General features: G+C 43.6%; 3 protein-coding genes across 4 annotated transcripts; 1 reads left to right on the top strand and 2 right to left on the bottom strand.

Moving 5' to 3' along the window:
* Window positions 1-231: 231 nt before the first annotated feature.
* selenop2 (selenoprotein P2) lies at window positions 232-8,923 on the bottom strand. Its single transcript, XM_056293455.1, has 4 exons — window positions 8,635-8,923; window positions 7,208-7,420; window positions 6,708-6,816; window positions 232-1,859 (listed from the first exon to the last, which is right to left on the bottom strand). The coding sequence occupies exons 1-4, from the start codon at window positions 8,868-8,870 to the stop codon at window positions 1,728-1,730; spliced, it is 690 nt and encodes a 229-aa protein (XP_056149430.1). The 5' UTR covers window positions 8,871-8,923; the 3' UTR covers window positions 232-1,727.
* Window positions 8,924-12,831: 3,908 nt separating this feature from the next.
* si:ch73-382f3.1 (uncharacterized protein LOC100151273 homolog) lies at window positions 12,832-16,990 on the bottom strand. Of its 2 annotated transcripts, none has more exons than XM_056293672.1 (4): window positions 16,634-16,990; window positions 15,602-15,761; window positions 14,465-14,637; window positions 12,832-13,909 (listed from the first exon to the last, which is right to left on the bottom strand). In XM_056293672.1, exons 1-4 carry the CDS (start codon window positions 16,781-16,783, stop codon window positions 13,526-13,528), a joined length of 867 nt encoding a protein of 288 aa, XP_056149647.1. In that variant the 5' UTR covers window positions 16,784-16,990; the 3' UTR covers window positions 12,832-13,525. The 2 variants fall into 2 exon arrangements, with proteins under 2 accessions (XP_056149647.1, XP_056149648.1); XM_056293673.1 differs by having other exon boundaries at window positions 14,465-14,634.
* A 302-nt stretch (window positions 16,991-17,292) lies between these two features.
* Window positions 17,293-24,571, top strand: toe1 (target of EGR1, exonuclease). The gene is made up of 8 exons (XM_056293430.1): window positions 17,293-17,709; window positions 17,860-17,900; window positions 18,808-18,904; window positions 20,144-20,302; window positions 20,596-20,709; window positions 21,515-21,663; window positions 22,082-22,244; window positions 22,725-24,571. Exons 1-8 carry the CDS (start codon window positions 17,596-17,598, stop codon window positions 23,589-23,591), a joined length of 1,704 nt encoding a protein of 567 aa, XP_056149405.1. The 5' UTR covers window positions 17,293-17,595; the 3' UTR covers window positions 23,592-24,571.
* Window positions 24,572-25,629: the final 1,058 nt, after the last annotated feature.

The raw sequence follows: 25,629 nt of genomic DNA, 5'->3' as shown, positions 1-25,629 counted from the left end.
GCGTGCATAGATCTACAGATTACCATTTTCGCTTTGCTAATTTCAAATGTTTTTAAATTGAAAGATGCACTTTGCATAGCAGCATCCCCTATTCTTTCATGCACTTCTTTCACTAAAGCACATTATTCACAGATGGATACGTGCATTATACATCCCTATCTGTCTACACTTCATCGTAACAACGGGAGGAATTACCAAAACCCATAGATATGAAACATTATGACACAGAACAGCCTTTCTGAGCAGTATCTTTACTTGGTATAAAACATTTAACACTGAACATTGCATCATAGCACACGTTAATACAACCCCCTTGTCCACCCACATCATTCTGTGTTGACAGTTAGAAATAAAGAAATACTATAGAATTGGAAAGGTGGTTGAAATTCAGATGATATGAATCCACTTTCAGAAATAGCTCAGCTGAAGTGTGCCTGATAGTGTTGTGCATCGTCCCATATAGCTCTGTGTAGGTTTGAGCGACAGATGGCCATCCAGTCTCTCCATACACATCCATCTACCAACACCAGTTTTCAGGTTTAACACAGTAGACTTCATAAAGAGGAGAAAACCAAACAGAACCCGCTGCTTAAACCTCACAGAGGAGGGAGGTGCAGGCCCACTAATGCACAAACTGCAGGAAAGTTACTTTTAAAAATGAATTCAACTATCCAGCAGACATCCTAGTTTTAATTAAAAAAAACTTTCTTTTTTTTTGTCAAATAGCTGCTGGGGAATGGGTTGCACATATTAACCTATTTCACTATGAACAAACTGTTAGCTGCTATACGGTGACTCACAAGTCTTGCATGGCATAAAAAACCTAATTCGGTGTCACTAAGAGAGATAACCTATACTGCACTCTGAACAGACTTTCCTAAATTAAAAGCAGTTTAATTAGTAATTGATATAATTTGCATAATAATTTGGATGATAAATTGTCTGTGAAGTTGAATAGCATGACCTGGATTATTGTCCAGACATAGTGCTAGACAAGATACCTACCTGAGTATATCTCCAACAGCTTGCTAATGCTTATGCTTTTTGTGTCACGTGCACGATAAGTCTAATGTTTAGAAATTCATCTTTGCCTAATTGTGGCTATGTGTCCCGTCTGTGTGTCGTAAATCATTTCATCAGATTTCACAGAGAATCCGACCCGGAGAAAATCATTCGCAGTCATTATAAAGCAATAGCTAATCTTCTTGCCGATGGTCTTATTTGATTATGTTGGTCATAAATAGGCATCAAAATTAAAATGAGACTGATCGATAATCAGGGTAAAACTCCTCGTAAAAGCTTAGAGATATCACGTATGATGATTCACACCATAATCTCATGTATAGTATCACATTATTCCTATATAATATCAAATCTAACAGTAATATTACAATAAACCATGCCACATTAGACAGTATCAAATGTAGAAGACAACTGAAAATGTGAGACAAACAATGAGTGAGATGGCAGAAGAATTATAACATCATGAAGTTAACCAACACTTATGATGCTGAATCTGATTTTGATGTGGATTACAGTAATAATGATAATGCTGTGGACATTGACAACTATTTATCATGGTTATGGTGATGTTTATGAATGGTGAGATCGTGTTGATTTTGTTGCCCATGGAGATGATGACAACTATGATGATGATGATGATGGCTGTGATCGACAGGATCAACTCCTGGTGCTTTGTGCCCTTAAGTCAGACCCTCCTTTGGCTGCTATAGTGTCGCACCATCGCCATCCTCTGGAATTGTGAGTAGTGTAGTTTTGCTATTTGTGATGTTCTGTGTGGTAATCGTGGTGTCGTTGTTCATGGTGCTGTTAGCACTGATGGATACGGTAGAACTGGCCTAAGAAGAGAGATAAAATGCTGCAGTTAGAGAAATAAAAACACAAAAATGTTGATTAAGATGATAAAGATGTGATAAACAGAAGAGGGATTTCTTTTTCATGGTGCTTCAGAGTATTTAGCAGGATGGTTGTGTTATGTATGCACACATCGACAGTGCTGCATTTGATTTGGTGCTGTTCTATTGTGCTGGGATCGATTGGTGATGCCTGCGGGCTCTGGGTCGTTTGATCGGGTCTGCCTTTGATGCTGTGTCAGTCTAAATAAAGAATGCCACGGAGAGGTTGTGTCGAGCGACAGCGCTGTGTCCTGACGTGATTTCTAAATACAATATTGGCGACGAGGATGGCTGATATCTCCCTCCCACCACCTGCCCCCTTCCTGGCATTACCTGGCGAGCCTCCGGTACCATGGACTCGCTGGCTACATAGTTTTGAAAATTACATCATCGCCTCAGGGCTCGACGACGTGAGCCAGGCTAGGAAGACGGCTCTGTTGCTACACTGCTTGGGAGCAGAGGGTCATCGTGTGCTCGGGTCTCTGGGGAACGTCACAAGCTTTGCCGAAGCTGTGGGACTTATGAGCACCCATTTCGCTGCTCCACAGAGTGCCCTCCTTCGGCGATTTATATTCCGTCAGCGACACCAACTGCCTGGTGAGTCTGTGCGGCAGTACGTAGCTAATTTGCGAGGGCTAGCTAGCTCATGCAAGTTTGGCGCGCTTCAGGACGAGATGGTTCGCGACCAGCTAATCGAACACACCAACAACGCAAAGGTGCGTGAGACTCTCCTGCTGGAAAAAGACGATCTGCTGCTGTCCAGAGCAATTACCATCGCACTACAGGTTGAGGGAGCAGCTGAGTGTGCTGCTATGCTAAATGCACAGCAAGTGGCCACCTCCAGTCAAGCTGCCAACGACTCCTCCCTCTACTCACGGCTGCCCCTCGGGACGCAACCCAACCAGAGCGAGGCGGGCGCCGACTCCACTGGGGACGTCTTGCAACTGCAACGACGGCGTTCTCGGCCCCGCCCTCAACAGTCCTGTGGTAACTGTGGGTCTCGGTCTCATGTTTCAAGGGCTCAGAACTGCCCTGCCCGTGGCCAGACATGCCGTAGCTGCGGTAAGCACAATCACTTTGCCAACGTCTGTCGATCTTCCCCGGCTGGGTCAGAGGGCCACACCCCCCAGTCTTCAACCGCCGTCATTCACAAGGTGAGCTCTGGGCCAGTGTCATTCAAATCATGCACAGTCAACATTAATGATGTGTGCATCCCCCTGCTGTTGGACACCGGTGCAAGTGTGTCTCTCCTGAATGTTGATACCTACAGTCAATTTTTCGGTTCACTGCCACTGTCCGCACCCTCAGCTGTCCTCTGTGGGTATGGTGACTCCAAAATCGATGTGGTTGGCTCTCTCCAACTGACAGTCCGCTATGGAACCAAGCTGGTGCCCAATGCAGTTTTTCATGTGGCACGCCGTGGGGCCAACCTGATGGGCCTGGACCTGTTCTCCGCTCTGGGGTTCTCCCTCTTAGACACAAGGGGGGCAGCAATCCTGACTGTCGCCACACCTTGGCAGCAGAAGTGGCCATCGCTGTTTATGGGGCTGGGCTGCCTCTCCGCCTTCACCCATCAACCTCTCCTCAACCCTGCTGTGAAATCTGTCATCCAACCACTGCGCCGCATCCCGTTGGCTCTCCGTGATGGGGTCTCCGCCGAGCTGCAACAACTGCTGGAAGCTGGCATCATTGAACCGGTGGACGCGTCACCTTGGGTCTCAAACCTCGTGGTGGCTAAGAAGAAGTCGGGGGGCCTGCGTGTCTGCATCGATCTATACGTGCAGTAAATAAGGCAGTGGTCCCTGATAAGTATCCACTGCCCACCTCAGAAGAACTCACTGCTCAGTTCTATGGCTCTGAGGTGTTCTCCAAGCTCGACCTCAGACAGGGGTACTTACAGGTGCCCCTCCACCCCAGCAGCCGAAACCTCACAGCCTTTGTGACACATGCAGGAGTGTTTCGCTACACCAGGATGCCTTTCGGTCTCAGCTCCGCCCCTAGCTGCTTCCAGAAAATCATGGTCTCCGTGCTGGCTGGCATACTGGGCGTGGCCATTTATCTGGACGATATAGTGGTACACGGGCCCACCAGTGAAATCCACGACAAGCGCCTCAACATGGTCTTCGCAGCCCTGTCCAAGCACAAGCTAACTCTCAATGCTGAGAAATGTGTCCTCTCTGTGCCAGCCATCGACTTCGTGGGGTTCCGGCTGTCAGCGAGCGGTGTAACTCCACTACAATCCAACGTGGACGCCATTCAGGCCATCCCTGAGCCCAGCTCGGCCGCCCAGGTCGCCTCCTTCCTGGGTATGACAAGTTACTACCTGAGGTTTCTTCCCCAGTACTCTGCGACCACAGCCCCCCTGCGCCAGCTGCTGCGTAAGGACGAGCCATGGGTGTGGTCAAAGGCATGCAGTGACGCTGTGCGTGATCTCAAGACTCAACTGACTTCACCACCAGTGTTGGCTCACTTCGACATCTCCAGCTCCACCTTTGTGACCTGTGACGCATCAGCCACAGCGATAGGGGCCGTGCTGTCTCAAACCCAGAACGGTGTGGAGAAGCCCATTGCCTTCGCCTCCCGTGCCCTCAACCTGATCGAGCAGCGGTACTCCGTGGGTGAGCGTGAGGCGTTAGCCTGTATCTGGGCTTGTGAAAGGTGGCACCTCTACCTCTATGGCCGCTCCTTCACCCTCAGGACAGATCACCAGGCCCTGACAGCGCTGCTGTCCACATCTGGGATAGGCCACAAACCCCTGAGGCTGCACCGCTGGTCTGACCGCCTCCGCCAGTACAACTTCAGCCTGCAGTTCACCCCAGGCAGAGACAATGTTGTCGCCGACCTGCTCTCTCGCTCTGTCTCCACCCCAGCTCCACAGACGGACACTGACTGTGTGGAAAAGGACATTGTCCAAATGCTACACACACCCCTCCAGGCCACTGTCTCTCTGCAGGAGCTGAGGGCAGCCTCCGAACAGGACCCTGTCCTCTCCCAGCTCCGCACCTACATCCAGAACGGCTGGCCTCACAAGGTCCCAGAGGAGCTGGCTGCGTTCGCCCGAGTCAGACAGGAGCTCTCCTGCTGGAACGACACCTGCGTGGCACGTGGGTTTTGCACAGTGGTCCCAGCTGCTCTCCGTGCACGTGTTTTGAATACGGCGCATGAAGGCCACCTGGGCATTGTGAAACTGAAACAGCGCTGCCGAGACCTGGTGTGGTGGCCGGGGATAGACAGAGATATTGAGGCTCTGGTGAAGGACTGTTCTGCCTGCCTTGTGAGTGGCAAGACTGGCCACCAGGCTCCCCCACCCCTGCAACCTCTCGCCTGGCCCTCTCAGCCCTGGGAACACCTGCAGTTGGACATTTGTGGTGAGATCCATGGAGTTCCCCACCACCAACGCTTCATGGTGGTCGCCTACGATCTACACTCAAAATGGCCTGAACTCACCACTTCCGGCACTGTGACCTCACAGATCATCATCGACTTCCTGGACTCTCTTTTCTCTCACTGGGGCCTCCCAAAGGCCATCACCACTGACAACGGCCCTCAGCTGGTCTCTGCTGAGTTCACTGCTTATCTCGAAAGCAAGGGCATCCGTCATATACGCACTGCGTACTACCACCCCCAGGCCAATGGCGGCGTTGAACGTTTTCACCAGTCACTGAAGAACGGCCTCAGAGCACACATGGCCCAAGGGTGCTCTTTCACGCAGGCCATCCGTCACACTCTGCTGCACTATCGGGCCACACAGCACTCGACCACAGGCGTCTCCCCAGCCTCTCTCATGCTAGGCCGGGAACTGTGCATGCCCCTTGACAGGCTCCGCCCCTCCACACCTCAGGCACCTCCCTCTGGGGTCAGAGCCTCAGTCACTCGTCAGCAGACGCGGATGAAGCAACGGTTTGACCAGTCAAAACGAACCAGGGTGCCAGACATCAATGTGTCAGACAGGGTCAGGGTCCGCAGGCCCCACAGGGACAATAAAATGGCTTCATACTGGTCCTCTCCTCTCCAAGTCACCCGTCAGCTGGGCCCAGCCACTTACCTCCTCAGCGATGGCACTCGGTGGCACTCCAGTCGTCTACGGAAGGTGTCAGCTCCGCCACACACAGCTGGTGACACAACCATAGCCATTCCCTCAGCATGGCGAGACGCCCCGGGGCTTCATGCAGCTCCTACACGGGCCCCAGACATTTCTGGGCCTCAGCTTCCCCTGCCATCTCCCTCCCCACCTCGGCCTGCCCAGCCTCAGGCCGCCCCGCGACCTGTTCGCACACGTTTACGCCCTGGCCACCTAGAGGACTTTGTGTCAACCTTTCATGTTTGAAATCCTGCCGGGGGGGGGGGGGGAATGTTATGTATGCACACATCGACAGTGCTGCATTTGATTTGGTGCTGTTCTATTGTGCTGGGATCGATTGGTGATGCCTGCGGGCTCTGGGTTGTTTGATCGGGTCTGCCTTTGATGCTGTGTCAGTCTAAATAAAGAATGCCACGGAGAGGTTGTGTCGAGCGACAGCGCTGTGTCCTGACGTGATTTCTAAATACAATAGGTTGGTTGCTGGCACAAAGATTTGAACCATGAACCTCCTGGTTCAACACAGCTACTCGCATGCCACAACATGTTACTCACTACATGACATGTGATGTATACTAACTACTTCATGCAAGCACATGTTTGTATGTTTGAAAGCATTCGTGTGTGTGCACAAATAAGTATATAAATGTCCTAACAACCCACACCTGGGTGCTTGGACATTTGTTTGGGTGTGTTTGGGTGTATTTACTCACAACGCATTTGCAGATATCTTTATTGTAAGTGGCTCTGATTGCAGCCTCTATATAGGGGTAATGCAGGAAACTGTAAGGCAGAACTATATGGAAGGTAAGTAGACCACATCTAGAAAACAAAGTGAAGAGAAAGAGAGAGAGAGGGAATGAATGAATGATTACTGACGTTGTCATTTGTGCAGCCTCCTAAATTCTCCTCAAACACCACGTGCACCTGCGCTGTCCTTGAGCCAAATCCCATGAAAAAGCTTTACTTTAATCTGAATCTGAAGGTTTGCATTTGCCAAATGAGTTTTCAAAATACCAGGAACCTGTCTTGGTAGGTTGCCCAGGTTACTCATTTAAGTCTATAGGCTAGAGACATAAGAAAGAGAACCTTGGACATATTAGATAATGTCACTAAAGTCTTTGGACATTTGAGGAAACAGGACAATATAAAAACCCTTTCAATCTACTCTTAATATATAGGTATGCTTAGGTGCATGCACTGCTGTCTGTACCTGTCGTACACCAGGAAGTCATCTTTATCTCCATCCAAGACCTCCCAAACATCATCCTGCAGAGGGGCCTGTTGGTACACGGGGACACCGGGGGCCGCTTTTCTCTTCAACTCCCAGTACATGGCCCTGGACAGAGCCTCGCGCTCGTTCACTATCAGGAAGGAAACCTCTGTCAGGTTGCTGCGGTGCAGCTTGTCTCGCAGGCCTCCGATTCTACACAAAGACATAAAAAATAGAAATATATATGTCTAGATTTGTTTGTTTAATAACTATCAATATCGACTTAAGACAGTGTGTGATGATCCAATTTGTGTGACTACTTCCACACACTCTCTCTCTCTCTCTCTCTCTCTCTCTCTCTCTCTCTCTCTCTCTCTCTCTCTCTCTCTCTCTCTCTCTCTCTCTCTCTCTCTCTCTCTCTCTCTTTTTTTCTCCCAATGAGATTCTCACACAGCCTTTAACTCGTGCATCTACGTGAGTTTTCTGAGTGCTTACTCTAGACAGGAATATAGAATAGTAATAAAAAAAGATCAGATCCCCTGCATAAAATAACTTGCAAGTCAAAAAGAAAGAAGATGAATGTTTGCACAGGCCTGTTGTTTCTGTAAGGCAAGAAAGACCAAAAACTGAAATTTAGTCATGCAGTAACCCAAAAGCATCTAAAATAGAATCACAGCAGTGTAGGATGTTGTGAGGCCAAATTAAATGTCTCTTTTGCATGACAACCTGAAAAAGTCTCATTCTGAAAAAATAAAATAAAAACCTACAGTGTGTTAATACTTGCTGTGAGAAAATCTGAGGGATTACTTAACTGCCTGGTGGCTATAGTTACTAGCCAGCTCCTTCCCTATTTTGGTATTAGCATTTACTAGTGCATTTACTATATAAGTGGCAATATATGGATAGAAAATTGATATGGTGATATATGAGACTAGATACTATCTGGGATTTTGGCCATTGTTTTATGGTAATATTGTGATATGTCGTGATATTGTCTCGTTCCTAGGTCTTACACAGATCCATCGGTGTTGTTAGCTGCAGCTGTTTATCCTGCTATGCTAACATCACACAGTACTGAGACAAGCCTGCCATGTTTTTAACATTTACATGGTTTTTAACCCGTGGATATCAGTAAACTCACTAAATGGTCTAGGGCTTAGTTACTCTTTAAAGGCTACATAACCGTAGAGTGACCCAATTTTCAGACTGTTTTAGCTGAGTAAAATGAACAATGAAAATGCCTTTACCTACTTAGTCATCATAGCCATGCTACTAGTGATAATTTCTCAATATTTTCTTGCGTCTACCTTTTGAAAGCACCAGTAGTATCGCCACATTATCAATATGGAGGTATTCAGTGGAAAGATATATGTGATATTTGCTAAACTGTCGTTATCGCCCCAGCAATAGCCAGTGTGTTATCTTACTTGGAGGCCTGGGTGAGACAGAACTGTCAGCTAGCTTTCAGTAGCGCCACAACAACTACATTTCCCAGCAGCTCCTTCATGGGCGCCTTTCCCCCTACTTCCCAGTAGGGGGCAGGCTTGCAGATGCTGGACGGGTCATTGTCCCCTTCCACCAGCAGCTGCGATGAGGAGGTCCGCAGGAGACCTGGCAGTGTTGCACATGTCGCGCACAGCCACACGGTCAAGAGAGACCGCATTGACTCTCTCTCTCTCTCTCTCTCTCTCTCTCTCTCTCTCTCTCTCTCTCTCTCTCTCTCTCTCTCTCTCTCTCTCTCTCTCTCTCTCTCTCGCTCTCAGGATCTACCAGAGGAAGAAAACAACTGTTATTTTGATTGCAAAATGCAATTTTTATGAAGATTTTCTGAATTTTTTTGATTGTGCAAATTTCAAACAGATGTTTTTTTTTCCAGCAGCACTCATATTTTAATAAGACACGGCTGTTGGTATGTGTGGCTTTCAAACATAAGACTTTTTTTTAAACTATGATTTATTTATGAGATTTTCAACACTTTGATACGATCCAAGACTTTATTGTCATTTTTCATACAGATGTGCAACGAAAGCAACAAAATAAAATTCCCCCTTGACTATGATGAAAAACAGACCAAATTAAAAAAAAATTAAAAACAGAGAATACTAGTGCAGTATAAAAAGGGACACAATGCATACACCCGCACACACACACACACACACACACACACACACACACACACACACACACACACACACACAAACACAGAAACACAACTGTGGCAAAATCAGTCTTAATCTCCTTCTTTGTTAACTCTGAAGTTTAAATGTCACAAATGAGTTTTAAAGACGCCAACTGAAGCCCCTATGTGTTTGTATGTGTTCATTGTAAATAACATGGACAGACTGAAGTACGTGTAAGCAGGCATCCTGGCAGTACAGATTCATGGTGATTTGACATTTTATCCCAAAAGAATTAAAAGAGAGCCCAAACTGTCTCTCTCATCTCCTGTGGAAGTAATCCTAGAGTACAGTTTGAAACCACAATACAGCAGAGGAATTGAGGCACTAACGGCCACACAGACAGACAGACAGACAGACAGACAGACAGAGAGACAGACAAACACAAACAGAGAGACAGACAGACAGACAGGCAGATAGAGAGACAAGCAGACAGACAGACAGACAGACAGACAGACAGACAGGCAGACAGACAGGCAGAATGACTGACTGACTGACTGACTGACAGATAGACAAGCACACAAACAGACAGACAAAGAGACAGACAGACAGATAGACAAGCACACAAACAGACAGACAAAGAGACAGACAGACAGACACAGCCAAACAGACAGACATGTAAGCATACAAACAGACAGACAGACATATAGACAGACAAGCAGACAGACAGAGAAGCAGACAGGCAGACAGACAAGTTGGAAGACACAGTCCGACAGGGAGATAAACATGGAGATCAGAAGGAACCGGAGAAAGACAAGAGATGTGGGAAAAGGTTTATATTCTATTATTTATCCATTTTATTTTTGATAAAATCTCAGCGGACATGCCAATATGCCAAATCTGCTTTAGCTGCTTAGACTTTGGAACAGGCGTCTTCAATAGCACGGGTTACTTTGAAGGTTTTAGCTAATAAAGAGTCAATTCGAGCTCCCATCATTATATATGCACCCTGAAAAATAAATTAAAAATGCACATTTTGACTTACTGCTTATATGGCACGTGACCGAGATCAGATGTCTTGTGAAAAACAGGTTTTTGAAATCACAACAAAGCCAACTGACTGGATGCAAATCATTATGTGTCAAAATGAATAATTAAAGACCAAAAACAAAGGGAATAAGATTGCACATTCTTTATAAATTCAACTTTTGAACAGAATCTTGGATGACAATATGCATAAATAATATGGAGCAAAAGCAAGCAGACAATGAGGATGAAGAGCAGCTACCCTGTACATGGGAAGTGTTCTGTTTTATAACTAGTAGACTCTTGAGTTTGTCAATATAAAGCTCATATTCACATCAGAATTGTTCAGTGGGGTGGAGAATCGACTGCAAAATTTAAAAAAACAAAACAAAAAAACATCCAAACACTTACCTTCCCCCTCTTCTTTCACTGGGAATTACATGAACAACAGTGGGACGTGTCTCATTTTTAAGCTGCTTGGGTTTGCCAAGCACTGCCCCCCAAAAAAGAGGGAAAGATGGACACACACACACACACACAGAGGGAGAGGGAGAGAGAGAGAGATGGAGAGAGGGAGAGCAAACAAGAGAGGGAGAGATAGAGAGAGGGAGAGACAGAGAGAGGTTTTGTTTACGCACCAGCAGGTTTGTTAGCATACACAAACTCTGTCAATTTTTAAAACGCGTGTGTTCAAATCAGTGCAGGCAGGTAATTCAATAGGTATCAAGTGAACCAAAGACAACAGTGTAGCTTCATTGACTTCATGGCTTTGATATGCAGCTTTAAATCTAGTATACTCATTCATGTACCGATATGACATATACAGACCTCCTATACAGACCTCAACACATTTACGACAACATCCAATATGGAGCACAGTCATTATTGTCATGATGCACTGACTCTATCAGATGATTGCTTTAGCTGTTTAGAATGACAAGGACGAGCAACAGTCGACTTTTTTTTTTAATCTACAGGAATTTACTTCAGCCACATTTTATGGCCTCCATAAAAACATGCTTTCAAAAAGCTTGACTCCTTGATGGAAAATACACTTTTTGAGATGACTGTTCATTACGACGCAAACTACTGGTTATTTTTCCTCCGGTCTTTATGTAAAAGAAATTCATATCAGAGCGAATAAGCCTGAAATTGACATCATACACGCCATGGTTAGCCACCTATGCATATTTCCAAGCGCTGAAAACATCTTCCAGTTGAGTAAATGACAGATTTAACCACAAAGCAGATATACTCGGGGTTAAAAGTGCATTTCGCTAACAAGGCCAGCCCCTCACCACATCTCCCCTCGCTGCTATTGATTCCATCATTGAGTAATATTTACTTTACTCTACAAGGATGAGGCTTTGACCCGTTTGGGAGCCCAACACCACCGCGTGACCAACAAACCCATGTCCTGTCTGTGACAACCACACAGGGCCAAAATCAGAGCAGTCAATGTGACAGCCGGGCTCCAAACAGGACTTTGTTGTGTTTCCAGCCCAGCAATAAAGGTTTTTTTCCCCCCCTACATGACATCTTCCTGTATCTTTAATAGGCATCAACGTAGTTTCATACTTTTCAGCTATAGCAAACACTTAATTTTTTAACTCAACCAGTGCTTTCTTCTTGTTCCTGCTCCTCTATCTTGTAAAAAGTCAAATCAAGTCTTGTTCTTTGACTGATTGAATTCAAGTGTACCCACGGCTCAAAAGTGAATCATCATTCTTGGATTAGGAACGTCAAACCAGATCACCCGATAAGACAAGATAGTGTATAGAAGTATACAAATTCCAATGTTTCAGATATTTGAGGTGGCAGTGGGTTAAATTTCTGAATAAAAATGCTCTTTAAGTTTTACTCATTTCAATCTTTTAATTGTGGGGTTTTCATTTCACCTTCAAACAAACACATTTATCCAGTAGGCAAATGAATAGGGTTCATTCAAAAAGTTGCATGCCAATAGCCAATTTATATAGTCGCTGTCCAATCTTTAATTTACCCGTCTCAAGTTATGAAATGCATTTTTACAATGGCCAGTCAGAGCACCCATTCACTAACATAGACAAAGAGTAAAACCAAAGCCTTTATAAACCACTTTATTTCCACACAGTACCTGTGTTTTATAGATTAAACGCCACGTAACTTCATGTGATTTACCTGAGCTGACTCGATGCTCTTTTTGGACATTAATACCTTCTTTTAAGATTCAATAGGTACAATCATTGAGCATTCCCACTTGAAAACAGTGCACGAGATTAATTCCCTAAAAAACAAAAAACAAAAACAAAATTCCACCCCTTAGAGATTTCACACTTTGTGAATCATCTACTGTGCAATTAGGCTAATTCGTTAAATGATTTACAATTCATGTTTTGCAGCGGATAAAGTCTGAGAACTTTTGGTGAACAGAAAATATATAATTTTTGAACTGCAAAATCTACATTATGAATGAAATTTACTGAAGAAAAGTTCACCAAAACTTTGATGACAGTGTTACAATAAAAATTTAATAATGAATGTCAATTCAAACAGGATAATTTGAGATTCATGTGAGACAAACAATACCATCAGTTTCCAAACTGCTACCACTGCTTCTTACTGCTGTGAGGCACTGAATGCTAAGTGTAACATTCAGCATAGAACTGATCCAACAAACAGTAAAACCCTTGACCCTGAACAAGCAAATTCAGCAGCCTTTGTGCAAATTATATATCTCAGCTCTCCTCAGTGCCTCCCCCTTCATGTAGTCTAGTTTTCCATAGGGTCCATTATTTGTCTGGAGTAACTGTCCCCCCAACACATTTAACCATACCATGTTGTCAGTGGATGGCATGACATGTGTAATGTCCTTTTTTCATGCAGACACCATAAAGATAAACCTAAGATCTCTAGCTGTAAGCATACTAGAGTCTCTTATCTACATACCAACAAACCAGGCTATAGTCCGGCTGAGCTACCTTGAACCCCAGCAGCACCTCCATGTAAGACTACCAATCAGTAAAGATATAATTTGTTGCATTTTAAGCATCTATTGACCTGAGGAAAAGACTGCTGTTCGAATCTTTTTCCTCATTAAGAAGCCACATCCAACTTCTACTGTCATTTTAAGGCAGCAGTTTTGCACACCTCCCTCTCTCCTGTCTCTTTATAGGACAAAGGGCAGTCAGGCCAGTCAGGACAAAACCCCAATCAGTTCCTCCTCATCATTGTCACCAACATCGCCTGTAGGACTGTCACAGGTAGCCATGAGCCCCAGGCCCAGCTCTGCCAGCTCCTCACAGCTCATGTCTGTGGTCACCATGATCTTTGTCTCCAGGCGGTTACATAGGGTCCTGTAGGAAGGCAGTGGGTATCCCAGCTCTCTCAGGTACTCGTAGCCCTTGGTACCGACTGCACAACGGATCTTGCGGGCCTTGAGGATGGTTTCTGGGCTCCATACGGCTCGTCGGGAGCGCTTGGTGAGGGACAGGGCCCGGATTTGGTCCTCATACAGGAAGTTCTGAAGGCCCTTCTCGATCCGGTCAAGTCGATACACACGCTTCTTCATCTCCTCCACCTGAGGTAGATAAGACAAAAATGATCTACTCATTTTTTAAAGCTATAATCCCAGACATGGTCATGAAATCAAACGTACTTTTTAAATCGCTTTCTATTGCCAGCAAATTTGACACAATAGTTAAACCAAGCATATCCAAATCATGAACTGTTTTGCAATTGCTCATTTTAATGGTTCCTCGGATAGGACTTTCACTGGAAAAATGTTCAGTGCATAGTACTTTATATCCTCCCCAGAGCAGGTAAATGCAGAAGAAACTTGTTGTGGCCAAAAAGCAGACATGACCGACCAAGCTTGTAAAAGATCCTTACCAATGGTTACTTCAACATCAACAGATAAAACTCAGGGTCAATCACATTTTTTTTTATCTAGTGGTGGGTAAGGTTCTGACACAAAAGCATGCGTGCCTACATCATCACCAAAATGATGATCCTCAGGATTGTAGCTTTAGATATGAAATGTTTAAAAAAAAAAAAAACCCCAACCTAATCAGCATTGTGATGGTGTGACTTTTCTTGAGCCCAACAAACAGAAAGACAGTAACCACCTTCCTACCTCTTTCTTTAGCCTTGCAGTATTCTGCATCTCCTCATTGAGTTGCTTCCTGAGGAGCTGACACTGAGTGCAGGGCTGCTGCTCCTCCACCTCCCTGTCTACGTCCTCTTCCAGCCCTGGAAGAGGGGTTCGCCTGGCATAGCCATGATCCCCAAAATTTAGATCTTTTTCTACTGAGGAGCAAAAAACAAAGTCAGTCTAGTGGGCTGATTTTGATCTGGTGAATTTCACACACTTTTGACAAATAAACCATGGTGGCATAGATATTGCTCGTTGGGCTTTGTTACATAACAATGCTGTATCATTCATGTATACTTTTTTGGTTTTGCAGGATAACTTAGCAAACTTGACCACTTTATTCCAGAATTTCCTTGAAGTAGAGGTGACAAAAAATATGAAGAAACAAGCACAATGTGATGGACTGGCGGCCTGTACAGGGTGTCTCCCCGCCTGCTGCCCAATGACTGCTGGGATAGGCTCCAGCATCCCCGCGACCCTGCGAGCAGGATAAGCGGTTTGGATAATGGATGGATAGTATAAGTATTTCTTAATGAGCAGTAGCAAGCTTCTTCTACAGGTAACAAAGAAAAAATATTTTTTCAATATCTCACTGGGAACAGATGCCAGCATAGCTTCTTTTACTTGTAGTAAAGAGGTGGGTTACCCTATGTACTGACCAACTCCTTGTGCCTAAAGCATTTATAAGTACTTCAGACAAATCCCTTTGGAGAGGCCATTTCCATCAAGTGAGTTGTATCAAACAAAGTTGACTCAAGGAGAAAAATAATGATGTGCAAAATTCACCAAACAGTGAAAGCAAAACTGTGCTGTATCATGGGTATTAGCGATTCCACTCATGACTAACCAGGTCTAGGATCAAATGGCAAGGAATAATTTGCCCTAACAGCCTAAAAACATCACTGCAAATTTTTTGTTTCAGAAAAATGCATTTAATTCTTCAAATAAATCTGTCCTGTATATACACTAAAGAAGAAAGTCTTGTCTTTGCATCATGATTTGTGGTCAGGATTTCTTCTAACAATTTGCATTTTCTGCATTACAGAGTGGACACAAAATGCAAGAAAATACAAATAAATTTCGCATTCATTTGACAGATGAGTATTCGAGATTGGTTACCTGGCTCGGGTTTGAAAGACAGCAGGATGTGCGGAGTAGTAATTGCAGGGTAAGGGGGGTCTCGGAAACTAAACAGAGTGGGGATGGCATTAGGTTTCAGCTTCTTTCCCCCAGCTGGAGACCTGGCTATTTCCTCAAACTGACTCGGCTCAAAATGGTCCTGACAAAAAACAAGAGAGTCATTTACACACAATTTTTTTACACACAATTTTATTTACAAATCCCCTTTAACAGGGAGAAAAAAATAGGAAGAAACCTCAGGGAGCGCAACAGAGGAGGGATCTCTCTCCCAAGATGGACAACATGCAATGGATGTTGTGTTTACACAATTTACAAAATCCAATATTGAAAGAGGACAACAGAATTGTAATGGAATTATAAAATATATGAAGAATATTTAGATGAGGATGCCAAACAGCATCTAGATGCCACCGGAACATCCCAACAAGTGCATTGCAAGAAAGGTGACTAATATAAAAAAACTCGGCTAGTATATAGACTTTTATTGTGTGTAAAAGTTCAAGCTTTGACATAAAGCACTCGAAAAAATGCAAAATAAAAAAAACTATATATTTCACTTAAGAACATTAATTTATTCATCAAAAGTGCATTGTCCATTTGACAGCAATTCACTAAATCAGAGGATCATGATCTGCTATTTTCTTATCTGTTTAAAAAAACAAAATATCCTACTCAAAAGTCATTGTCCATACCTGTGTACCCAGATCCCACTAAATGTCATGTACGTGTGTATGTACGGAATAGTATCTGCGTAGCCATGTCAAGTCAGTTTTATTTGTATAGCCCAATATGTCTCATTGAATGTCATGGACATTAGTACATTTTAAGCTTATTGTCTGTGTGAATGTATGGACGTATGTTCACATGTAAATGATCTATTTATCTGCCTGTCTGTCTTACACCAATTAAATTTGAGTCTTTTTTCTTTTTTTAAAAAAAAATCAGAAACGTCTTTACCGTCCAGGTATGTGGAGGGACATATCAGTGTACAAACGTCACATTGGGACTCACCTGACAGAGCCTGGAGTGCGGAGTCGGCTCAAAGTCACGCCGGCAGTTCACGACCCATTTCCTCTTACGAACCGGGTCTTTCGGGAACCTGAACAACTGTTTCCCAATGGTGGTGGAGTTGGAGCAGTTTGGAGCGGAGCAGCCACCCATTATATGGCTATGGTTAAAATATATTTAATGCTGCGAAACTAAATTTGGCTTGACGTTTGTTAGCAATGAAACTCAGCTAGCTTATGAGTCCAGGCTAACTTAATGCACCACTTTTACCGGTTCCACTTTGGTAAAGCCATGCAAAATAAAAGCTGCGATTTATGTTAAGTCGTCCAAAAGTGCCGTTCTGTTTCCGATGTGTTTTAAATTTTGTGAAACAAATTCATCTTATGATATTTATTCACTGTTTGAGCCAAAATGGCGCATTTGCCCTCTGCCGTTATTTGATGACGTCAACTGGTAAACACCGTCCATCGTAATCGCCTGTTCAAAAATATTTAGAAAGACAAAATTTGCAATAGCTATTCGCGAAAAAATTTGAATTATATTTTTGATTAGACTATATTTTCAAGTTTTATCAGAGCAAGTCTTGTCAATGAAGTATTTTCACTTTTAAGTAATTTGACCTGCATCACCGGCAAACGGTCATTTGCAGCAGGACCCAGGGGAGCACGTGTGACTGTTTACGGTTGCTTTTGGTATCATCTTTAAAACAGTCAACTTTAATCACGTTAGACTATTGGGGGAAAAATCATTTTCGGAAGTTTTGAACCCATTAGGTGCAGTGTATCAGCTCAAAACCCGACGAAACTCTGGTCTGCCTAGTTCTGTAGTTCATTGCTAAAGTTGACTGTACTGACGCGGATGGGAAATCATTGTAGAAGCCTTCCAGTATCTGAAGAATGATAATTTTGCTGCCAGTTAAATTACCACTACATGAATAAATTGTGAAGTCTATCTTGTAGACAAACATGACTTCCTCAATGGTAGTTCCGGTTATTGACGTTCAGAATGACAACTTCAAAGAACTGTGGGCTGCAATGGTGCTAGCCATTAAGGCGTCCTCTTTCATCGCACTTGATACGGTGAGTGGCGTGGGATTGTATACAACCAAGGATCTGTACAGCTCGAAGACTTGAACTGATCAGGCTCCAGACTTGGCTTGATCAGGCTTGCTGAAAAACATTAAATTTCTACAGTCTCGTGTAACTGTTGCCCGTTTTATCCCCCCCCAGGAGCTGAGTGGTCTTGGGAACAGAAAGTCTTTGCTGGCTGAGTGAGTAAAAGTAATTGTCTATCCCAGATATAGGCAACCATTAGCTCCATATGTGACTCCATCCCTTCATAACTTTGTTACTTTGAAATGGGTTTCCTCTGAAATCTCAGTAACAGGTTATGAAGAAATGGGGCTAAGGCAACCACGTGGCATGGAGTGCTCGGGGTATAGTTTTTCTTTCCAACCAATCGCTACACCAGATAATTTCACCGGTGAACCTTGAATCAAAATGGAGGGGGTAATCACTGAAATCAGCTGGGGTGTTGACTGATTGGAGGAAGGAAAAAAAACCTGTACACATTTGGCAGGTGGTGCTTAACCATGTGTGATGGATGTGTATGCAGATTTTCTTTCCGATCCAACACTGCACCAGCTGGTTTCACCGATTAATCCTTCCTTGTTTGGGTGAAGGTGTGTTAATTAAATCATCTGGGGAAGTGACTGATTGGAAAGAAAACCTGCAAACTCTTGGCACTACATGGCACATGGTTTCCTTAGTCAATCCTTTCTTTGTCATGTTCCACAGCATGTTCTGTATAATGCATCGTATACATCCCTTTCATTGTTTCTCTGGCAAACATACACCTCATACCAAATATCAGTGGTTTTTGATTATGTGCCATGAAGGGCTATACATGTTTTCTCTCCAACTTAACACTAGATCAGCTGATTTCACTGATTAATCGTCCCTGTCTGGTTGAAGGCATGTTAATCAGTGAAATCAGCGGGTGTAATGTCAAGTTGGAAAGAAAACCTGCAGGCACATGCTCCTCCATGCCACATAATTGAATACCCCTTGAATAAATTGGCATGTGGTGTATGAACACATTTGGGTATGTGAAAATCTGAATGGTAGGTAATTATAAGTTGATTCAAACTTTATTAGGATTTCTCTCACTTGTTTTAGATGTATAGAGGATCGATACAAAGCCATTTGTCATGCAGCTCGCTCTCGCTCTATTCTCTCCCTGGGGATTGCCTGCTACAAGAAACTGGACAATGAGGTACAACACAGGACTGCCCTTTCCATTTGGTCAGACTTTTATTATTACATTGACCTGAGACAGCTGACTGCACCTCTCTCCATTACATAGACTTTTACCTGCAAATGCTACATCAAGGGCTAAAAGTCAGGTTCAGTTATGTTTTTTTAGGCTGGTTGTCTGGAACGTGCTGACATAGCAGCATTGCAGTGACCATGGTTCATTTTGAATGGCTCTTGGATTTTAAGTGGTCAAACCGCAATGTGATTACCAGTATTTCCATAAGTGTCAAAATCGCTTGTGATCATTCTCATATAGTAGGTACTCTTAAAGCTTCTTCCCCACCGCCTTCCAACAAGCCCCCCCCCAGACACCCGCAGATACTGACACTGCCCCCCCACCCCCTTTGACCCTCTCTTCACACCATGACATACACTACATACATGCACAAACAGTGCAATATAGCTATCTGCCCTACTGCAAACTTTGCATAAGCCTGCACTACCCTTTAAATAACTTATATTACAACAACTTCTCATTCTGTAAATAACTTATTTAAAAATTCTCGTTTAACATTTTGTAAATAGAGTACTTGCCATATTCCCAGTGTTTCCACATTGTTGCACCTTATTTCTCCTATATTTATTTATTTCTATTTTAATGCTTCTTCCCCACAGCCTTCCAACAAGCCCCCCCCCAGACACCCGCAGATACTGACACTGCCCCCCACCCCCTTTGACCCTCTCTTTACACCATGACACACACTACATACATGCACACTCTCACATGCACAAACAGTGCAATATAGCTATCTGCCCTACTGCAAACTTTGCATAAGCCTGCACTACCCTTTAAATAACTTATTTTACAACAACTTCTCATTTTGTAAATAACTTACTTAAAAATTCTCATTTAACATTTTGTAAATAGAGTACTTGCCATATTCCCAGTGTTTCCACATTGTTGCACCTTATTTCTCCTCTATTTATTTATTTATTTTTATTTGGTCTTGTGTATCTATATACCTATTATTACATTTTATTATTCTTTACTGTTGCTGTTAAAATTTCCCTCATGCACCAACATATTGAGTCCAAATTCCTTGTATGCTCTTGAACTACTTGCCAATAAATATGATTCTAACATCTGATCTACAGTATACATGTCGAGTACCTCAGTTCAGTTTCTTTCAGCCTATTCAGTTTATTTTTCTACCTGTTCTCTCCCTCTCCACACATGCTTATACACCTGTGCGTCCAGACCGCAGACACATACTTAGTCCAGGTATACAACCTGACCCTGCTATGTTCAGAGGAGTACATCATAGAACCTCAGTCAGTCCAGTTTCTGGTGCAGCATGGCTTTGACTTCAACAAGCAATATGCCCAGGGAGTCCCTTATGTCAAAGGAAATAATAAGGTGAATATGCACACGAATGCACACACTTTAAAACACTCGCACACAGCATGCTCATGGAGTTATTAAGGCACACTTTGACTCATCTTAGCATCACCGGAACTATTTATCTTCAGTGCCCCCCTCTAAGTGTTTGAATATTAATTCTCTTGAAAAATAAAAAATGCAGCTTTTATGCCATTTCAAACTGCAGTTCTGACAAAGAATGGTCACCCGGTCACTTTGGTCAAATATATTCCAGAGCTGCTTAAATTAGCTCTATCCCTCATGTCTTTTCCCTGTCTCTTCACTCTTAGGGAGGAGCAGACAACCAAGGAATCAGCATCCGTGCATTGTTCACAGAACTGCTTCGTGCCAGGAAACCCCTGGTACTCCACAATGGCCTAATAGACATTGCTTTCCTTTATCAGGTAAATTTTATGTTATAAATATTATGTTGCGCTTTAGCTGCACTACAGTTCTGTTTATAGTGCATTTCACAGGTATAAATGATACTGTATTTAAAAAAGCAATGAAGCCTTTCAGTTTAATTGTATCACTTGTAAATTTGTGTTTTTGCCATGATTTAAATAGTTGGATGTCTACTGATGTTCATTATTAGTTGCTATGTAGCCGCAGAAATTTCAAGTGAAATGTTTGCCTTGGTTTTTCTGTCTCCCCCTACACTACCCGAAACCTGCATTCACCCAGTCACACCATGTATGAAAAGAACACTCACCTCCTGCAAGTGGGAGCTTCATTATGTGCTTAGATACACATTCTTGTCAGTCAAGAAAGAAAAAGTGTACTAAAGTCACCTGCACCTTCAGTCCATAATCTAATCAATGTCATTGTTAGACAAGTGAGTTTTATCATACAAGGAATGAAACTTCATAGGATGCTAATTTAAAATGCAAAGAACATAATGTGACATCCTCGAGTATAAAACCTGAGACAATAGAAAATATCTAGGAAAGAATAAGAATCTTAAGAGTATCCACAGATTGTGGAAATCAAGCAGGTAAGTAAAGGATTCAGGAAGGTAGATGAGAGGATAAAGTCTTCATTTGGATCAGAAAGTGCACTTTGTTGTGTGGAGACTTGAGGTTAGTGAAAATGGGCATAATCCTCTTCTACCTAACAACCTTCTTTGAATGTTTTGCTCCAACTAGCGCTGGTTTCAAATTATCGGATGTGTATGTTTTCTCAAATTTGATTTGCTGCTTCTTCCACCAGTGTTTCTATGCACACTTACCCGAGCGCCTGGCTACCTTCACAGCAGACCTGTCGGAGATGTTCCCAGCTGGTGTCTATGACACCAAATATGTCACTGAGTTTGAGCTTCGCCTCACAGCCTCCTATCTGGAATATGCCTACAAGAAATGGTTTGTGTTTAATTGTTCAGCAGATGTGCTGCATGTTGAGCTTGTAGCGATACAAATGGGTGACTACCGAATGCTCTGTGCTCACAGGTCCTTTCAGCACCATTTTTTTTCTAGCATTGAAATCTTTTCAGATTTTACCCTTTTAAAGTCTGTTAATAGCAAAAGTATGTAGATACCTTGTTGGTAACATGTTGGAACGGCTTACTGAGACTGCCACTGACTCTTTTTGTTCTTCCCATTCCGTCTTCTCTTCCTTTTTGACCCTCTTCACTTCCTATTTTCCTGCTCTCTTATTCCTTTGTTCTGTTTCCTCTTCCTTCTCATCTGCTTGCCTCCTGCGCCCTCTTCTCTTGTCTCCTGTCTTCTTTTGGTATCCTCTTCTTCCCATATCTGCTTTGTCTTCCTCTTCTACCTCTAGTAAATTGGACAACAGCCGCAACATGGCGTCTGCAGGGACAGGTCCTCACCTCCATGTCGAGTTCTGTCAGTACACTGGTCAGATGTGCAGCTACGTGGATTACAGAGTTTGTCCGGCGGTGGCCTTTCCCGATGTACAGCCAGACATCTGCCAACGATTCTCTGTTAGTAAGAATCAAAACAAATGACTATTTTTTTTCCTTTTTTGTGAAATAGTTTTTATATCTGTGGTCCCTGGGTAGAAAATTAAGTGTGATTTCTATGTATGTACATTTTGTCTAATTTGGTCTTTCTTTGCTTCTAGATATGAGTAGTGACACAGTTAAATGCTATCTTTTGATTGTATATGCACGAATTTTCAAGCAGCAATATATTGGTAACTTTTCTCTTGTGACTAAATTACTGTATTCATAATAGTGCTACCACAAGACAGCATAGAACAAAATTGGTAGGTGAGTTAACTTTGAAACACATCTCATTTGGGGAGATTAGTTTTTTTCATATAGGATGATATAATGGTGATTTTGGCATGTGAACCATCCACTATCTTGTGGCAGATTTTGTCCTTGAATGTGACTACATGGCTGGGGCACTCGCTGATGCTGTAAATTATTGTGTTGTGTCTGTGTTTGTCCTCCTGACAGGCATTCGGCTGGTGTCCCAATGGCTCCCGGTGTTCCTTGTCCCATAACACCGACCTCATCATCTTCGAAGACGAGAAAGGAAAGGAGGACAAAAGGAAAAGGAGGAAGAGAAAGAGAGAGAAGAAACGAGGTAAAGGAGAGGAGACAGAGGGGTCCTGTTGTCTTGAAGGTGCTCCTGAAAACAAAATAGCTCACATAGAACTGGATTCTAAAGAGCCAGCCAAAGACCAGAACCAGGGAGTGACCCCAAAGCCATTGCCTGAAAGTGGATCTGGAGCGAAATCAGCCAGCTGTCCTCATCAGACAACCAAGAGTCTCCCTGTGACCATGCCTGAAGAGAGAAACAATGTTTCTCCATTTAGAACCGACTCTGGTATGATCAGCCAGCCTACAGATGAGGGGAACGGAGTTTGCGAAGACGATACAGTTCCCAAAACTTCTGCCACCACCACGACTGATCGTGACACAGCAGAAATCACAGCAGTCAACAAGAGCGATGATTCAGAGAGGACAACAGGAGGAGGGAGAGAAACTTCTAGCAAGGACTCTGCTAAGACTGAGGCCCAGAGGAAGAAGCTGGAGGCTGGAACACATCGAGCAGGATTCGACGCCTTTATGACTGGGTACATCTACGCCTATGCAAGTGCCCTCACCAGAAGAGAAGGAAGTGAAGATAAAAGGAAGAGGGAGGAGAAGCAGGAGGATTTGTGGCTTCCTACCTGTCTGAATAAAGTCTACTTGAGTGGGAAGGCAGTCCCTCTTAACATAGTCAAAAGTAGTTTCGCCAAGTCATCCAAAGCCCATATTCAGAAGATGGAGATGGTGTGGGGGAAGAGTTTAGCTAGCACGCTGATGGACAGGATGTAGCAAGGGGAACATTTAACAATCGTGTCATTGAGCTATGGAGGCTAATTCTGTTTTTTCCTTTTGCTGGTCTAGACTAGAGTGGGAGTCTGAGCGCAGTCAGCTACAAAATGGCATGTTGGGATGTAGTGACTTGCTCAAGGACACTTAAAGGAAAATGCCGGCATTTTTTAATCCAAGCCATATTTTCCTATTGTTAGGAGTCAAACTGAGCGATGGGTAGCAGATTCTTTTGAATTAAGTATTGAGGAAGCTAGCATCAGTCGACTGCTGCACACCAAGCCACAATATAATCCTCCACCAAATAACATCTACTAAAAACTTATTTTTGGTGCCAACAGTTTTAGAACAAGTCACTTCTCGCAGGATTACAGAACAAGACTTCTGCTTGAAATATATTATCTATATAACTCCTTGATTGATATTGCAGCTAAGACTCTTTAGACTCCTCTCATAACATCCTGAGTCTGTTTGTACCAAAAAAGAGCTCTTCTAGTGGATGTAATGTGGTGAAGGATTGCATTTGCAGCTTAGTGGGAAGTAGCCTGTTGCTGTTAGCTTGCTCAATACTGAATCAACTTAAAAGATTCTGCTATTCATTGCTTGGTTTAACATCTTCACAATCGAATCCAAGTCATCAGGATGAGAGACTGTTCTTTCTAACAATGAGGTCACTCTGCCACCTCAAGTGTAGTTATAGTAAGTGATAGTTTAGTTTTAAAGGAATCTTTTTTTCTCCCCAGAACACTGATTGACTGTTAACTCCTTTCTGCCAACTATTATCCTCTGTTTATTTTTGTACCACAGATCACACCATGATAAAGGACAAGGAAAAAAGTTCCTAAAATTACATAATGAGGTGACTCATTGGCAAGAGCACATGTTTTAATGAGACAAATGTATAGTGTACCCCTGAATGTTGCACAACATTGCTCTATATCTGTATCACAGAGAATAAATTGAATTTAAATTGCTCAAATGGAAAAGCGACATCTTTTTCTTCCCAATTTTATCCGGCCAATTACCACACTTTGCTGAGCTGTCCCGGTAGTTGCTGCACCCCCTCTGCCGATCTGGGGAGGGCTGCAGACTACCACATGCCTCCTCCAATACGTGGAGTCGCCAGCCGCTTTTCACCTGACAGTGAGGAGTTTCGCCAGGGGGATGGAACGCGTGGGAGGATCACGCTATTTCCCCCAGTTCCCCCTCGCACCTCAACCGACCGGAGGAGGCGCTAATGCAGCAACTAGGACACATACCCACATCCAGCTTCCCACCCACAGACACGACTCTGTGCATAACTGTAGTTCACTGACTTCCGGTTTTTACTGCAGCGGCCATACCAGTTTCCTGTTTGTTGGCATGTACTGTTGACAATGGCATATTTTTCACGATGCCTGCAAGATTTCCATCCATTGTCCGAACCGCTCATCCTGCTCTGAGTTGCGAGGATGCTGAAGCCTATCCCAGCAGTCATTGGGCGGCAGGCGGGGGACACACACACATTCATACCTAGGGACAATTTTAGTAATGCAGATTCACCTAACATGTCTTTGGACTGTGGGAGGAAAACGGAGCACCCGGAGGAAACCCACAAGCCTGCAAGATTTACCATGGATAAATGTCAACGACATGCACAGAATTGTCGACAAACTTTCACCTGCACCTACCAACAAACGGGTGAAAAGTTTCAAGTTGTACATATCAAGTTACATCCACAATTATGAGGATGAGTATCCTCATCCTCATATGGATGTGGTGAGAGGACATGCAGGTGGCTGGTATGACAGGAAGCTGTAGAGGACAGGAAGAAATGGAAACGGATGATCCGCTGTGGCGACCCCTAACGGGAGCAGCTGACAGTAGTTGTAGAAAATAAATAAAATATTAAATAATGATTGGATGTAGGCCATTTGAAGTTCCTGTGATGGGATAGCTGGTGGAAATACTGGTGTAGGAAGAGCTGCTATTCAGATACATAGAGGTGGCAGGTGGGGATTTCATTGACACCATGGGAAGGAGGGCTGTGCACCATCATCAC

The sequence above is a fragment of the Lampris incognitus genome, chromosome 14, assembly GCF_029633865.1.
Source record: "Lampris incognitus isolate fLamInc1 chromosome 14, fLamInc1.hap2, whole genome shotgun sequence".
In the NCBI taxonomy this organism is placed as follows: domain Eukaryota; kingdom Metazoa; phylum Chordata; class Actinopteri; order Lampriformes; family Lampridae; genus Lampris; species Lampris incognitus.
This window is presented reverse-complemented; position numbering and strand designations above follow the sequence as displayed.

Bases quoted from the DNA above. Each gene is read 5' to 3' on its own strand.
- si:ch73-382f3.1 (XM_056293672.1), bottom strand. From the start codon at position 16,783: ATGGGTGGCTGCTCCGCTCCAAACTGCTCCAACTCCACCACCATTGGG. The intron at 15,762-16,633 runs GTGAGTCCCAAT...GTTTTTTGTCAG, and splicing joins CGCACTCCAGGCTCTGTCAG to GACCATTTTGAGCCGAGTCA. The intron at 14,638-15,601 runs GTAACCAATCTC...TTTGCTCCTCAG, and splicing joins GTCTTTCAAACCCGAGCCAG to TAGAAAAAGATCTAAATTTT.
- toe1 (XM_056293430.1), top strand. From the start codon at position 17,596: ATGACTTCCTCAATGGTAGTTCCGGTTATTGACGTTCAGAATGACAAC. The intron at 18,905-20,143 runs GTACAACACAGG...CTGTGCGTCCAG, and splicing joins ACAAGAAACTGGACAATGAG to ACCGCAGACACATACTTAGT. The intron at 20,303-20,595 runs GTGAATATGCAC...CTTCACTCTTAG, and splicing joins ATGTCAAAGGAAATAATAAG to GGAGGAGCAGACAACCAAGG.